The sequence below is a fragment of the Zosterops lateralis genome, assembly GCF_965231275.1.
Source record: "Zosterops lateralis genome assembly, chromosome: 8".
Taxonomy (NCBI): Eukaryota; Metazoa; Chordata; class Aves; order Passeriformes; family Zosteropidae; genus Zosterops; species Zosterops lateralis.
The window spans coordinates 17208399-17224244 of record NC_139768.1 but is presented as its reverse complement, the minus strand read 5'-3'; the positions used below and the strand labels follow the sequence as shown (position 1 = coordinate 17224244).

General features: G+C 40.7%; 1 protein-coding gene and 1 long non-coding RNA gene across 2 annotated transcripts in view; one reads left to right on the top strand and one right to left on the bottom strand.

The window, feature by feature from the left end:
- LOC310912356 overlaps positions 1 to 15846 on the top strand; it is a 424676-nt gene that overhangs the window by 102016 nt on the left and 306814 nt on the right. The gene's annotated exons all lie outside the window — the stretch shown is intronic.
- SORCS3 (sortilin related VPS10 domain containing receptor 3) overlaps positions 1 to 15846 on the bottom strand; it is a 269719-nt gene that overhangs the window by 14442 nt on the left and 239431 nt on the right. The window contains exons 17-20 of the mRNA XM_083866873.1: positions 12758 to 12871; positions 11149 to 11320; positions 6715 to 6901; positions 3613 to 3746 (exon numbers count right to left, since the gene is read on the bottom strand). Coding sequence (XP_083722999.1) covers positions 3613 to 3746; positions 6715 to 6901; positions 11149 to 11320; positions 12758 to 12871 — 607 coding nt within the window. The remainder of the gene's footprint in view (positions 1 to 3612; positions 3747 to 6714; positions 6902 to 11148; positions 11321 to 12757; positions 12872 to 15846) is intronic.

Sequence of the window (15846 nt, the reverse complement as noted above, 5' to 3'; positions counted from 1 at the left end):
CTGTGCTAAGCAGGCTGAAAGCATGGCATAATTCCTGCTGATAGTGCTGATGAATGTGGCTGTGGAAGGGATCCACACTGGAGGAGCCCATGGGAAGGGCCCACATTGAAGAAATTAATGGAAAACTGTCTCCCATGGGAGGGACTCCTTCCCATAAGTAGGGGAACAGTGGGAGGCATCTTCCCCTTGAGGAGGAAGCATTGGCAGAGACAACATGTGAAGAACTGATCACAGCCCCCACTCCCTGTCTCCCTGCACTGCTGGCAAAGGAGGAGGCAGAGAATTCAGGAGTGAAATTGAGCCTGCAAAGAAAGGAGAGATGTGGGAAGGTGTTTTAAGATTTGGTTTTATTTCTCATTATCCCACTCTGATTTGACTGATAATAAATTACACTAATATCACAATGTCAAGGCTGTTTTGTTTTTTAACAGTAATTAATGGTATCACTCTGTCATTATTGTGACCTGATTTTGTTATATTTTATGTATCCTGCCCATGTGAGGAGGGGAGTGATAGAGTGGCTTTAGTGGGCAGCTGGTGTCCAAACAGGGTCAACCCACCACAACTGAAAATCAAAGGTCCAGCCCTCACAGTGCCACTGATTTGTCAGCTGGTCTATAGAAAAAAAAACCTCTTCATTTAGAGAAACTACAAAAATGGAAATAGTGATACTAACCTCCATTGCAAAAGCATACAGAAGTCTAAGGGAACAGATAAAGCCATTGTACCATTGCTGTTTGTCCCTTCACTACACTGCCAGTTTGTTTTCAGAGGAAGACTTCTAAACTTTCACCTTCCAGCTCTCACACTTTGTCTCATCAGGCCACCAGCCTGACTGCACTGCACAACAGTGGCCACATATGCCATTTTATAGCCAAATCAAAATCTCCACCTGCACAGGACAGACTGGCAAACACATTTCTCTCTCTCAAGAATACCACCTTCCTTTGACCCCCTCCTACATGAGGTGAAAAAGCAGTAAAAGCCAAAAAATCTTATCACATGGCACACACAGTCCAAGGGTGCCAGCCTGTGCCAGCCCTGGAGGCCCAGCTAACATTTATTGAGATATCCACTGACCCTGGAGAAGCAGAATGGGCTTGTGTCAAACTGCAGTGATATCAGCAATCCTCCTGGAGGTTACAGGTTGTGGTTCTGTGCAAAGGCAGATAAGAGGATGCAGTCTGGGCTTTAAAATTAAATCTTTTTCTTTTTGTATGTGTGTATGCTGGACATTCCATTATCATGGATGATTTCACCTCCATCATGGAGTTTTAACATTTAGCCAACTCCTTAATTTTAATTCAAGAACCAAGACCTGGAAACTAACTCGAAATTAAATCAAGTAGTTTAAGGTTCATTTGCTCAAACCTATTAGACAGCTGGATACATTTATTAAACTGGACCTGTGTTAATCCAGGCAAATTGGCCTTTGGGCATACTGCAAAAATCAGTACAGTAGAAATTCAGTACAGGAGTTTCAGCAGGGTGGGGAGAGCAGTAGAAGAGTCTCAGCCAGGTCATTTGTGTCTAAGACAATATTCTCCTGTGCAGCAGCACAGAGAGTGAGACTGCACAGTGACACAAGACACAACACATTTGATTCTCCTGGGATGGCTATGGGCTGAACAGGAAAAGAAGTTGCAATCCCTCAGCATGGAACTAAAATATATCACCTAATAATACCAGCCACAATATTACACACCTCATCCTTTAATTCAGTGTCCCCATTTTCCACCTCTACTCACAACATCATAGTTTACTCATGAGTGGGCACAGAGAAAGATCTGACATATACATTAATCATCCCAGGAGGAATTTTGATGTGATACAGGCTGCTGTTCTGAAAAAAGGTGGCTGATACAGTTATGTCTATATCCCTTGCCATACTTCTGTCAGAGTTACATAAGGTAACTGGAGATAATGCTTTGCAAAGACTGAAGAGTGCTCTGGGTCTGAGGTTCAGACACAGGTAAGTGGCACCATGTTTACTCTTCAATATTTCAGCAATGTGTACAATCATGCCAAGGTGTCAAAGGATCCATGTGCAGCTACGTCCAAAGTACCCATCCCAAACACACCCACATCTGCTTGTACTCCACTGCCTGTGGGTCTGAAATTTAAGCCAGAAGATGAAACAGATCGTATTTCCAACCCAGAGGCAAGCTCTGTGAGAACTGTGTGGAAATCTTGAGCAAAAACCACTGCTTTGCAATACCTTTTCTAAATTGCTTTCTATTTCAAAAAATCTTTTTTAAGGTCCTATACACAATCAACTTCTATAGTAAGGACAAAAACAATGGCAGGAAAACTCTGTGCTGGAGGGCTTAAGAGGATGATCAAGTTTCAGTACCTAAATTGTCTCAGATGTACTTTAATGGTTCTCCTTGTGTGAGCACTGAGCCAAAAAATATCTGAACTGTGATTTTATATTTCAATGCAGTATAAACTATGTGGAATTACCTGGTACTTGCAATGGACTGGATGTGCATATGTGGGTGGTTGCCACAGTTCAGCTAGGGCACAGCAACTTGCCAATTTACAGTAAATGTTTTTTGCTCCTGAGCTCTTCCTCTGCCTCAACTACGCTTCAACAAAAATCAGCAAGTTCTTACAGTGAGCTTCCTAACTGGATGTAAAATCCCAGTAGAAGCAGCACTCACTGTTTTTATTTTGCCTCTCTTGATATTGTTGGTAGCTAGGGTAAGAGGTTAAAACTAAGCAGCTTTGTCAAAGAGAAAACAAAATACTTGTGTGCTTATTTTTTATCTCAAGTTCCATACTTCATGTAAAATCCCCATTTTTTTCTGCTGCAAGCTCACCTCAGTGCACACCTTCAACTGCAAATGTAGACAATGACATGACTTAAACTGCTTTTGTAAATAACAGCAGAAATTATATTGCAGAATCAACAGCTGTACATTTCACAACTGTAAGCATGGAGAATAGTGCCTGTCTCACTCCTAAAGCCTATAATAAAAACTGTAGCTAATAGGCAATCCTGCTCTCTCCATTTGAAAGCATGACATTAACTTGTATTTTCACTTACTTTAACTATTGCTAAAAAAGCTCTTTATAATACATACAGGTACAATACACATCATTTGAAAATTCACTACAAAGTCTCATCTCCCTCTCTAACATAGCCAGACTTTTCAGCTTGAAATTCCAGATCCAACTGTTTATTTGAACGCCGAGACCTTTAAAGTACTGTGTTGGAATCCAGCATTATGTACTGCACAGTGGCACATAATGGAAACCCCCTTGGTTATTTGAACACCAGCAGCTTTTAAACACTGTGTTGAAGGCCAACATTATTCCACACATAGTTCAGTTTAGTTGCAGGAGAATGCTGGTAATAACAGTGGTCTTCAAATCTCAGTAGGGCTGATAACAACCAGATGAAGAAAGTAATGACTCCTAAGAACAACACAAGACAGAAGGAAATAAATACATAAAGGTTGAAGTTCAGATAATGACAACCCTTTTCAGACAAGTTAAAAACTAAAAGACAAAACAGACAAAGGTAAGAAGTTTTTATTAGGGCCGAGAGAGTTCCCTGACTGTTGTGACAAGCTTAGGAAGAAAAAATGAACCAAAGGGTATCTGTACCTTGGTGCTGTTGCCAAACCACCAGAAGTAGGTAAGTGTGCCTGCCTGGCTGGGCCAAACTACTGCAGTAATGTTGACATCCTTATTTCTGATGGCAACAAAGGGGACACTCAAATGGACGTGCTCCACTGGACCTGTGGGAAGAGAGTTCATTATTAAAGGCTTTGAGCTAAATCCTCCCTGCACAGCTGTGAACAGCAAGGATCTTTCTTTTAAATAAATCAGAAGTCCTATGTCAGCAGAGAGAGTCTAGTTTAGAAATAAAAGAGAATTTCAGCAGTCAATGAATAACAGGAAAAGATAATCAGATTTTAAAATAATTTTTCTCCCCTGCTATTATGCACATTTTCCATAGTGCTAATTTTCAGACAGGGTCAGCACAGGGTTTAAAAGAATTTTTTAAATGCATTTTGAAGAAAAACAATAAACTGGCTTTGCATTATATAGGGAAGTTGCTACTGAAAGCCATAAGGATAGGACACAAGAAAGGGATAGGACACACATGAGAAAGAAGGATTTTTCTTGAAAATATAGCCACTGAGCTACTAAGATTTGTGGAAAATCATTTTAGCCAAGATGGTTTAAATCTCCTTATATAGGAGATATTTATTACTTGATTAAATACCACAACAGCTTTTTTAAAGGTCTTCAAAATAAAAACTCGTGATTTTGGAAATCCTTAGTAGCTTTTTGACTTAGGCCTGACCTTGGGAAGACTTTGGGGAATCAGTTGCCCCTGGTAAATTATCAGGAACCACTTGAAAGATGTGTGCATTGGCATAACAAAGCATGTAACTGTCAGAAGCACTTGATTCTGAAAGACTTAAAAAATAACAAAGTACCAATGCAAAGTTGCATCTAATAAATGCAAATGCCCCGAATAAATCCAGGGCATGAATCCCTGAATTCAGAAGGCAGATCCTCTCTAGAAAAACAATATGTGTAAAAAATAGTGAGGTTTTGTTTGGTAGTTTGTTTAAAGCTTCTACTATCTCAATTGTTTTTCTTCTTGTTTAATCTTTTGGTTTTGCTGGTACTGAATTTCAGCTGATAACTGCTGCCCATCAGACAGTGTTACTTTCTGGGTAGTACCTTTAAAACACAGCAAACTGACAGACTATCCCTGTGGGATGGAAAGGACAAAAAAAAGTCAGAATCTTTTTTTTTTTTTTTTTTTTTTTTTTTTGTAAGACATTCATTCTGGGAAACAGGAAATTTGGTGATTTTAACTGAGACAGTTCTCTTGTGTTACCTCTCAGCATGGAATGAGGACATTAATCAGTTCTCCATCTACTTGGATTACAAAGATTGTGGAGAGCAAGAGCTGTTCTTTTACCACCAGAACATAGAGCTCCAAGCACAAAAGGACCCTATTCTTGCTTTTGGCACATTAAAACTTGATCTTTTTTTTTTCCCCTTTTCCAAGAGATCTCTCTCAGTAAGTCACTCCTGAGCTGTGACCATAGGAAGTACTCTGGGTTTGCAAGGACAGCAGGTTCCCTGAAATATTTTGTGCCAGTGCATGTAAGAGGAAAAACACTAATTTTGCTTCCTTTAAATATCAAGATAAGCAGCTTGTCAGCAGGTTCCAGAAAGCTGAAAAGTTAACTGGCTGCTCATAAAGCTGCAGGGTAGAAAATTAATGTTGCTTGAGGCCAAGGAGTCCTTTTCTCTCTTTTTTTTTAGCACTGGATCCCAATACCAGAGTGATTGTATAGTAAGAATGAATCTCAGGCATATTTGTCTGTACATCTGAACTTCAAGGTCAAACCTCCTATATTGACCAGTACTTGCAAATACATTAAAAGTTTAGTACTGAGGTGTCATCCTATTTCAGCATTAGCATGAATGCAAGTGCTTGCAAAATATTTCCCTAGGGATAATGATAATAAATTGTCCACCTAAGAATGCTATAAAAGTCAAAGGAGAGATCTGAAAGGTTAATGAAGAAAAGGGTGGAGCAGCAAAACCAGGGCAAGGAACTGTCCCTTGTTGCATTTTGCTTTAAAATCCTCACCATGAAAATGTAGTTCCTTTGAGAAAAATCAGATAATCCATACAAATCTGGTTGTTATTACCAGGTAACCATCACTTTTGTCAGCTAATGGCCCAAGGTGAAGGAAAAAACAGTTAATGCTCTAATAACAGGTTGTTAAGTGCAGCCATGATTGACTTTGAGGGAATTATGAGCATAATAAAAGCTTCAAGGAACATTTATTCCTTCACACAGGGAGCTGGAAATTAAAATGGAGAAAAAGTTCTTGAGTTTTGGAAATTTCTTTCAGCAGAACAGCTCAAGCAGAAGGCAGGATGTAAGACATTCTGACAGGTGAAGAGGGAAGGCAGACATAGCTATGATCACCATTAGGGACAAAATTGATGGGGTGCATCTGAACACAGAAGATTTAATACCCTGGGAGTAGATCAAAGAACTGGGCTCTTTTTGGTCTCACCTCGCATTCCGCACTCTCTGCTCTCTGCTGTGGCTTTGAGAAGTTAACTGAGAGCTCTACATTTGAATTTGCTCATGTGTCAGCTGGAGAGAAATTGCACTGGTCTATCAAACAGGACAGAAACTTCAGGGATACGTGTCAAACACATGAAATGTGAAAAGCAGCATATCAGCCCTCTGTACATTCCTATCTTAGGAAGCATGCTCAGCATAATGCTTCTATTTCATTAAATTAGCACCGTGAAAACACTGTGAACACTCTAAAATTCTGAATAAGTGACTCAAAAATTTAGTCGTTTAATCTAATCCTCTTGGAATGAGACATGTATTGAAAATACACATTTGGACTTTGTTTCATATGTTGCCTGGACTCTGACCCTTTCAGAAAGCCCAACAGAAATTTCCACACTTCTCTCTATAACTCTGAGGACTGTAAATATACTTGTGTTAAAAAAACCTCTTCCCTTTCCTTTCATTCAGTAAAGTCTATTTAAAAAGTTGGAAGAGTGTCAAGAAGCCCAAGCCTTTGGAAGAGCAGGAGCATCAAGTGTATGTGGGTTTGCATCTATTCTTAGCCCCCACTGAAGCTGCAGGGACTTTGAGTGAGGTCAGAATTTTGCCCAAGGAATGTGGCAGGTGGAAATACTCACAGACCACGTGCAGGAACAGGACAGCAGTGTCTGAGCCCAGGCTGTTCTCTGCATACGCCGTCACCTGGAAGATTCCAGCACTCTTGTACACGTGCCGGATGCCATCCTCCACAGGGCTGAAATTGGCATAGGACACTGCAATGCCATCTCCAAAATCAAGCTGGATGTTTGTCCTTTGGAGATCACCCTGCGGCAGAGAAAGCTGGAGTAGGAAACTCGACTGATAAGAAAGAAATTATGTTACCCTCCATTCTACTTAGTTCCATTTCATTAGCATGGAGACAAAGTAGTAACTTCTCAAAAAACTCCAAGCTTTGTTCTGTCATTCCCCAAAATGGCCAGACACAGACAGCAAAAGGCCAACACCTCATCCTGAAGTAACTGAAACAGGTGACATGAATCATCTCTTGCAAATATCCACCCCTGATTATACAGAGTTTAGAAGACCAGTTTCAGCTAGACGTGCAGCTTCAGGATGGCTGAATTTATACAGGTTGAGTCCCACATTGAGGACTGACAGGTTTTTTTTTTGTCTAATGTCAGTCAACACAGAGACAGGGCCTGGATACACAGGAGAATGAAGCAGATGATGAGAAAATCTCTTCTAGGATTACTGTCAATGACAGTTATTAAATGAAGAAGGGAAAAACAGACAAGAAATTCCAGCAGCACAGGTATTGTCTGGAGACAGAAGTTGCACTATTTTAGTTTAAATCATGCTTTAAACCTGTGTCTGTTGTTTTGGTTTCTTGGAGCTTTATTTTATACTTGCCCCCAGCTGACTAATGTAACACAAAACAAGGCTAATTTAAACAAAGCTGAAGCCCATTGCAGTGATTTCACTAAACTGAAATAAAACTACAACTCCGATTAAATCTCTGTAGCTTTAGCTTTCTGCATATATATAAGATGTGTTGTGCCAAGTAATTTCCTTTCATGAAAGATCTGCACTATATTCACTGGGGATGAAGAAGATACCACTACATTTTGGAGATGTTCCTAGCCCCAAACTGAAGTCAATCCCTAGGTATATTGAAGATGTGATCTGAAAGTTAAAAAAAAAACAAAAAAAAAAAAAAAAAAAAACAAAACACAACCACCCACAAAACCTTTGCTCATAAATTTACCTTTTTTTAATGGGAAATTCAGAAGTATTTTACAATCATCTCATAAACCCCATTACAGCTGTAAATGCACAGGGAGAACACAAAAGAAGCCAGACCACAATGAAGCAGGCCCTAGAAAATCAGTACCTTAGCAGCCCCCACAGGGTTTATCCTCCTCATAGACTATACCTGTATAAAGAAATCAGAGTGCTGGAAGGGTATTTTTCAGATGTAAATTTACTTTGAGTATATACTTGAGATCTTCAGACACTCATATAACCAGCATTATTGCATGTAGTTTTTGAAATATGGATATTTGATTATATATGTTAGATCCCTCTCCTTCCTTGCTCCATCATTCCCATTCCATGGGAGCAGGGGAGTTTTGGCTATTGACTTGATCAGGGCACCATTTTCATCTCTGCCCTACTTGGACATTAAATGTTCAGTATAGACCAAAGAGCGATCAGAAAGGACTAAAGGGGTAGTGACACTAAAATGTACCTATAATATTGAGTAGTTAATAACATCCTTTAGACAGAGTTTTTAAAGTCACTCTAAAAAATCCTCTAGCAGGAGCAAAATTACACTCTTGAGATATTCAGTTATTTGATAGAAAGGCTCCCACAGCTTGTTAAACCCTTCAAAAGCACTTCTCAGGGGAATGCACTAAGACCTCAAGTCCAACTCATACGGAAGATACTGAACAGAGGATAAAAATTTGATCTGGGCTGGATTCATCACTGATGACCTCAGGCTGAAATCTCTTGCACCCATCATGGCAGCTCATCTCCCTTGCCTGACAATTCTCTTTTCTATTTCCTCCTTGCTTCTCCAATATGATTGTATCTAAAAGAAGATGGTTTCACATAGAAAAGCAGGAACAGATTTTTCATGACTAAACAGTAGCTGATGATCTTTTCACCCAGTTATGAGCTGGGTCTTCAGTGCAAAGGCTGCCCATCACACTAATCATGTTTTCTTTCTCCTTTCCATACCTCTGTATCCAGTATATAAAATACTAAACCAAGCATGTTAGTCCCACACAAAGATGTCAGATATTCTGGAGTTTATAAGTATAAATTAAAATAGAAGGGAAGTGGAGGCACTTCGAAAGGAAAAATAAATCATTTCTATCCATTTATATTAAAGAGACACTTTTTTTTTGCTTTAAGCCCCATAAATAACTGAAAGGGAACAAGGTATGGGCTGTCACGAAGATTGGCTCTGAATATGGACACCAGTGAACAGACATGGTCAAGAACACAGCTCCCCAACAGCTATCTGGCAGTCTATTATTTCTTTGTGATCAAACCCAAACTCAGATTAAAAAAAATAAAAATAAAAAAATAAAATAAAATAAAATAAAAAAAAAGTCTTAAAAGGTTCTTATCTTCTCATGTTCCCTTGCATGTATACAGTCCAAATCACAGTCCAGCCCCATATTCCTGCAAACACAGAACCATCAGTCATTCTGCATTTCTTTGTCCACAGTCATTGCCACACACATATTCTGAATACCACTGTGAAGAATCCTACTAAAGCTAATTCCATCAATTCTGAGAAAGTCAGATTTTGATTAACTGTGATGAACTCTTCATTTAGCACTGACAGTCACTAAAGGTCAGTCACCTCCATATATTGAGGATGTATACTAGAAAGCAGGAAAGAACTGCTGGCTCATCAGGGCGAGTCTGACACAGCTGAGTGGAGACTACAAAGATGTATACATAGCAGGGCTGGTCAGGATGCTGTTTGGCTCAGAAAGGAAGTGTAAACTTAGGTACAATACTACCACCAGTAAACAGACTGGCCAGAGAAGGTGGAGGAAGACAGGAATGAATCTGTATGGCAGCAAGGTAAGTAATAATTAAGATCTCTACAGAAATTATTTCTTCCAAATCATGAGGAAATCTTTGGCCGTAATTCTTCTCAGGTTCACCCTAAAAGACTGGAATACATTTGTCCAAAATCTCAGTGCTCCTTTTCTTTTCTTCCTGAAAATCTACTATTTTAAGAAACAAACTCAACACACAACTTTCTGTGGAATAAGCTGTTCACCTACAGAGGCATGTTCCAAAGATCCTCTTCCCTTAGGAAAAAAAAAAAGGTTGTTCCAATGAAATATTTTTTTTAACTATCATTATTTTTCAACAACAGACATGAGAGTGAACGCCCTCACATATTTATTCAGCTGCCTTTTCAATCTCTAAATCCTTGCAAAGATTTCACTCTTCAGCTACCTTGACTGCTGTCTTATTCCCCATCTGTTTATCATTCTTCAGACGCAGCAGTTCCGCTTGAGTTCCTTAATAAATTACTAGTTGATTCCTAATTTTTAGATTATATCTGTTCTTTTCTGAACTCCTACTCATAGTGTCTACACAAATTGTCTTACCATGTCAAGTCTGCAGAATAGAAAAGAAGCAGCAAGTAGACAAGAAATCCCCCTTGTATAAAAGCAGAGTATGCACAAACCTCTGAGGAAGTAGTAAAGACGCCCTGTCAGATTAGTGTAGTGTAGTCCCAGTGAAATACTTAGCTACTATATAAGAATTTAATTTAGTGTGAGAATGTGCCTGTCTGTGGGTGGTCTGCCTCAGCTGTCTCCAGATACTTCTCAAAATAACACACACAGGACAGAAAATGTGATGAAAAACCTTTGTGCTCCTCCAGCACCACCTCAGCTCCTGGTCAGAAGAGCCTCAACATTTTGATGCTTTTGGCAGCAGCATGGCCTGGTGTCACTTAGGATACTGTTGGTTATAGAGAGTACTGTACCAATAGATAAATACAATAGATAAGGGCTGGGGGCTAGAGGTGCTTTAAGGAGACTCAATTCCTACTGCAAAATAACAATGGCCCTGATTGTTCTCCATGAGTGTGAACATGTTCCATACTGATCTTAACCTTTCCCAGAAAAGCTGAGGTTAAAGCTTCACATCCCAGATACAGAATTGTTGATCACAGAAACAAAACTTCTCCCTCATAAACTGCAGTTTACTGGAGGCAGCAAGAAGTGACTGGGGAAATAAATTTTTTGACCAGATCTGTCTTTCTTCAGCATTAACATCATCACAGACAGACAAGACAACCACATCTTTGGTGTGACCCAATATAACCTGCTTGTGTGTGTCACTATAGCCTTCATTAATTAAGAATTAAGAATTCTCTTAAATTCCTTAAGTCTCCTAAATTTTATGACCATTCACCATTTCATGGTCCCCCTTGATTGCTATTTTGCTCTCAGCAACCTGAAAAGTGAAGGAAAAGAAGGACTGGCAAGTCCTACCACACAGAGGAAGGTTTACTGAGACCACTACCACACCTCTTCCATAAGGATGATGAAGGTGGCGTTGTGACCCTGCTCCATGACCAGCTTCCCATCCGAGGTGAGGATGTGCAATCCTCGAGGTGCTTTTCCAGGGCATTTCTCCATCTTGGCCATGTATTTGTCTCGCAGGCCATCTGTGCAGTTGTTAGACACAATCCTTCGGTACCTGGGCAACAGTAACAAAAGGACATTGGGCTCAGACAGAGGGAGGAAAAGTTCCTTTGTTTTGTTTTTGTTTTGTCTCTCCACATTAATGCATCTGTTTGTTCAAAGGCTAACTCCCTGCACGATCCCCTCACGGAAAGGAAGACTCAAAGAAACCCAATGCTTTATTATGTAGGAGAAAACCAAACCAATCACAGTTCAACCTTCTCCAGAGATTCTCAGCAGCATCACTAAGAAGAGACACATTGTGGAGGTGAATTACTCTGCCCTACTAAAAGGCAGAGAATTCCTCCTAGCCAATGCCAGCAGGATTGCATCCTGCACCCCAGCTTTTTAATTATACCATTTATTAGGTCTTATCTGCCTCCATTGGGCTAGAGGGCACTTGAAAAAATATGCCAAGGGCTTTGCCCAGTTCAGTTTTAAAATTATTTGAGGTATGGGTTTTTCTCTTGGCTCTTCTTGGAAGAGGTTGGCTAAACAGAAAGACACTTGGCTTTTCCTCGTGTTGTTGAGTGGGGTTAACCCTTTCTAATAATTTCATACCAACCCCAAATTTTCTTGTTGCTCTCTGCCAAGAAGGCTACAAGCAGTCATACTGGCCAGGGCTCCTGTAATTATATCCCATACTTAAAGCAACTTTTCAGCTGAAAGGGGGTCTCTGAGGTTAAATGCCTCTGGACTCCCAGCAGCTCCACTTCATCCAGGAACAGAGCTGGTTCCGCCATAACCATAGAGCAGGCAGGACACATGACCAAGAATCAGCCCTGCAAAATTTGCAGGGCCTGCCCTGTCCTAGAAGGAACATTGCAATTTTGCACCAGCCAGTGAAATTCACTTCTCACAGCTTTTCCTGCATGATAGTAGAGCATTTGCAAAGTGATGCTGCCATAATAAACCAACACTTGCCATCTGTTCTGGGTTAGACCAGGAGAAATCAGTACATGAAGCTCGTCTGAAATGCAAGGCATTGTATGTGCAAAGTGAAAATGGCAGAGGAAGAAAACATAAAAGAGGCTAAAAATTGCTCATTTGAGTCTTCCTAAAAGCTGATATAAATAGAAGCTGTAAGATAGTAAGAGGTTCAATAAAATACAATGTGAAATACCTCAAACCTGTCCATTTAAATGTTCAGCTGTCTCTCAGACAGACCTTTTTGATTTGTGTTTTAATTTTGCAACAAAGGGGAGCTCCAAGTCTAGGCTCCAGGGATCACACATCACATGCAAGCAATGCAGTATCTACATGTCACTTATGTTAATGTGCTTCTCCCTGTCTCTGAGGAACAAGGCAATTTTCCATACAGATGCTGCTGCCGACATCACCTCATGGATAAGACTGAAAAAGAGCATAATGGGATGCAGAGGAAAAAAGAGCTATCCAGGTTCTCTTGTCTACTGCAGCAACCAAAACCAAACAGACTGCAAGATGCACTTACCCAGTGCTGTTCCAGTAGTTCTGACCAACGTTGCAGTCCTTGGACAGGGAGGAGGGGCTGAACCAGAAGGCTGGGATGCATTGGTTGTTGCTGTGCCTCTCATATCCATAGTCACTATGGAGACAAGCCATGAGTCCATCACTGTACCCTCCACTAGAGTTAGCTCAGAGTTTTAGGTGATGTCCTCAGAGCAGGTGTGTATTGGTGGTTCCCTGCTGGGATGGCACATCATGGACTGGGCTCCTCCAGAGACAAAGTGCTGGACTAGTTTGAGAGTCAGGAACACAATTCACTGAAGGCATTTGACCCTGGCAATAGTAGAACTACCAACCTTGCAGAGCATTGGAGGACTTGTGCTTCATTTGGCATGAACAAAATATGATGGAGATTCAGAAAGAATATTGTATTGTTTGTTTTGTTTCCTATTAACCTCTAACCTAAATTTCACTTTTTGGGTTCTTTTGGTTTGTTTGCTTTTTGCAGTCTTTGCTTTTAGAACAAACCAGACTAATTCTAAGATCTAATGTCACTTTTTCACAACAGTGGCTAGGAATGTAAAACACGAGAAGCACTTCCTGAACAACTACCACAGTATGTATATTTACGTATGTTGATGGGCTCCCTCATGAGCTGTGACTTGCCCAAGAGAAAAAAAGGAGCTGATGTTTTTCCAACACTAAACTACAACACAGCCAACTTCGTAGTCTAAGGATTACATGGTATTGTGTCACACAGGGAAGGCAATCCAGTGTATTGATTCTTCCTTAGGCCACCTAAGAGTGGAAATGCATACAACCACATCCAAAACTTCTTTTTACAGCTGCTTTTGTGTGCCAATACAATGATGAAGCAATAGGATTAATGCAAAGCTTTCCATAAGTTTTAATAGGATCTGGATCAGATTTCTATGTGTACTCTTTATTGACAGGCTGGATTCAAAGGACAAATAAAAAGAGATTCTGGATTTTTGCCTGCAGCAAGTTAACAAATGCCAACATGCTAAACCTCTGTGAAAACACAGACACAACAGAAGCCACTGTCTTGAAAGCATTCTGTGCCCTTTAGGACACTCTGAGCTTTATCCTTCCCCTGTTCAGAGCCTGAACTGCCAACAGAAAGTCTCTAGGAAGAGCTTTGGTGAGACAAAATTGTGCTATGTCCCCAATGACCCAGGCTGCTACTGTTCTTTTTTTGTAGGGCAAAAATTCTGTAAGCTACTTTAAATGGTTTGGAGATTCCCTAATGCTCTTTCTCTCAACATTCAATTTAATCATTCTCAGTGGGTCCGACCTGCACAGTCGAAAATGCCTGGCAGGGACTTTGTAATTAAAAATATTCAGGAAGAGCTGTACTTTGGCCCAAAGAAGAAAAGAGCTGCATAAATATTTAATAAAATTAAAGACAACATTGCTGTGTGCCCTCAAGGTTCTGTGCTTGTTCATTAACTTCTGGTAAATGTATATTAAAACCTCACATGCTGCCCACCTTCCCTCTCATAAGCCCCAGGGTTTGCATAAGTTAAGGAAATAATCAAGTCCAGCTGCTGTGCTGTCTTTCTCAGGAAGCTATCTTGACAGAGTAAATAAAGAAGCAGGAGGAGGGAAAAGAAAGCTCAGCGAGCACTTTAATGCCACCTATGAGATCCTTCTGCCATTCCCTCTGCTAGAGAAAGGCCAGGATTTGCTTCTGGAAATGACTGCAAGGGTTGGCAGGAGTCATCCCTGATCCTGACTCATAAGGAATTGTTGAACTGGGGCAAAATCATGATTTATGCCCCTGAATTTTAAATCAGCCTCATATCCAGATGCAGGGAACAGCACTGCAACCATGAGGCAGACAGAGGCAAGGGCACCGTGGCCAGATGGGAGGGAGCACAGCCCTCATAGTGTGTGCTGAAGGGCTCCTGCAGTTATTTGTCCTGTTCCCACAGCTCTCAAAGGCAAGTGCCACCACAGCAAGTGGCACAGGGTGCTCCAAGGCCAGAACCAGCTCCAAACCTTACTGGGGAAGCAGAGGGCCCATCTGCTGGGACTTGCTAGTCACTGTACTCACACAGTCCTGGCTGCTGACCCTCCTCCTTTCCCTGACACCCCATAGGACCTGCTCAGCTCAACCCAAGGGACAGACCAGTCAGCGCTTTCAAGAACAACTGGCAACTGTGAGCCCAGACAGAAGAGGCTGAGTGGACATTTTTCCTTGAAAAAGAATCACTTTTTCTTGAAAGCATCAAGTGAAAGTAAAAACTGTCCTTTCACCTGTCTCACCCACCTTTTAGTGAGTAGAGAAAAAGCACTTTTCTGTGTCTCCCCTTCTCATACTGACATCCCAAGGAAGGCAGATGAATCTGGAATATATTCTGGAATAACCTGTGTCTTGCCACTGACTAAGCAACTCTATCATCCTTTAGATGTCACAAATAGGAGAAGATGAGTCCACTCTTCCTCTCTGAATATCACTTTTAAAACAATCAAACTTGGTGCCCCACTTCCAGCACTGCTAATATATTCCTCAAATGGACTGTCTCACACATTCTTCCAGTCAGCCCTGCTGAGCAGCATCAAAATTCACCATAAAGTTTCTTCTGATTCTCCATCCCCAGCTATAACAATTTTGCACCAGGAAGCCAGTTAACAATTCTGTTGGCAGTGCAGGGTCTGAAACAAAAGCCAGCTTGTTGTCCTCTAATTGCATTTCCTCTGCAGGACTGACAAGTTTAACAGCAATATCTTCTCCTATTAGGGGCAAAGTTAAGGAAAAATGATACTGAATGCATGCAAGGAACCCATGAAGTGATTGAAAAGGTGCATTCTGCAGACCCTTATCAAGGCAGCATTTAAAGCCAATTCAGTTAAAAAAAAAAAAAAAAAAAAAAAAAAAAAACCTGAAAGAAATTCATAGAAAATGTCTGGAGATTGGTGCTGGATTCACCCCAGAGGCCTATGCCAATGCCAAGGGCAGATACTGCAAGGCAAGACAGCTTGTCCTCCAAGTTCCCATCATGAAAACAAAGGGGAGAGATCTCATGAGTCAAGATATGGAGTCCCAGATAATCTTGACATTAGGAACAAATTACACACCCATCCAGATCA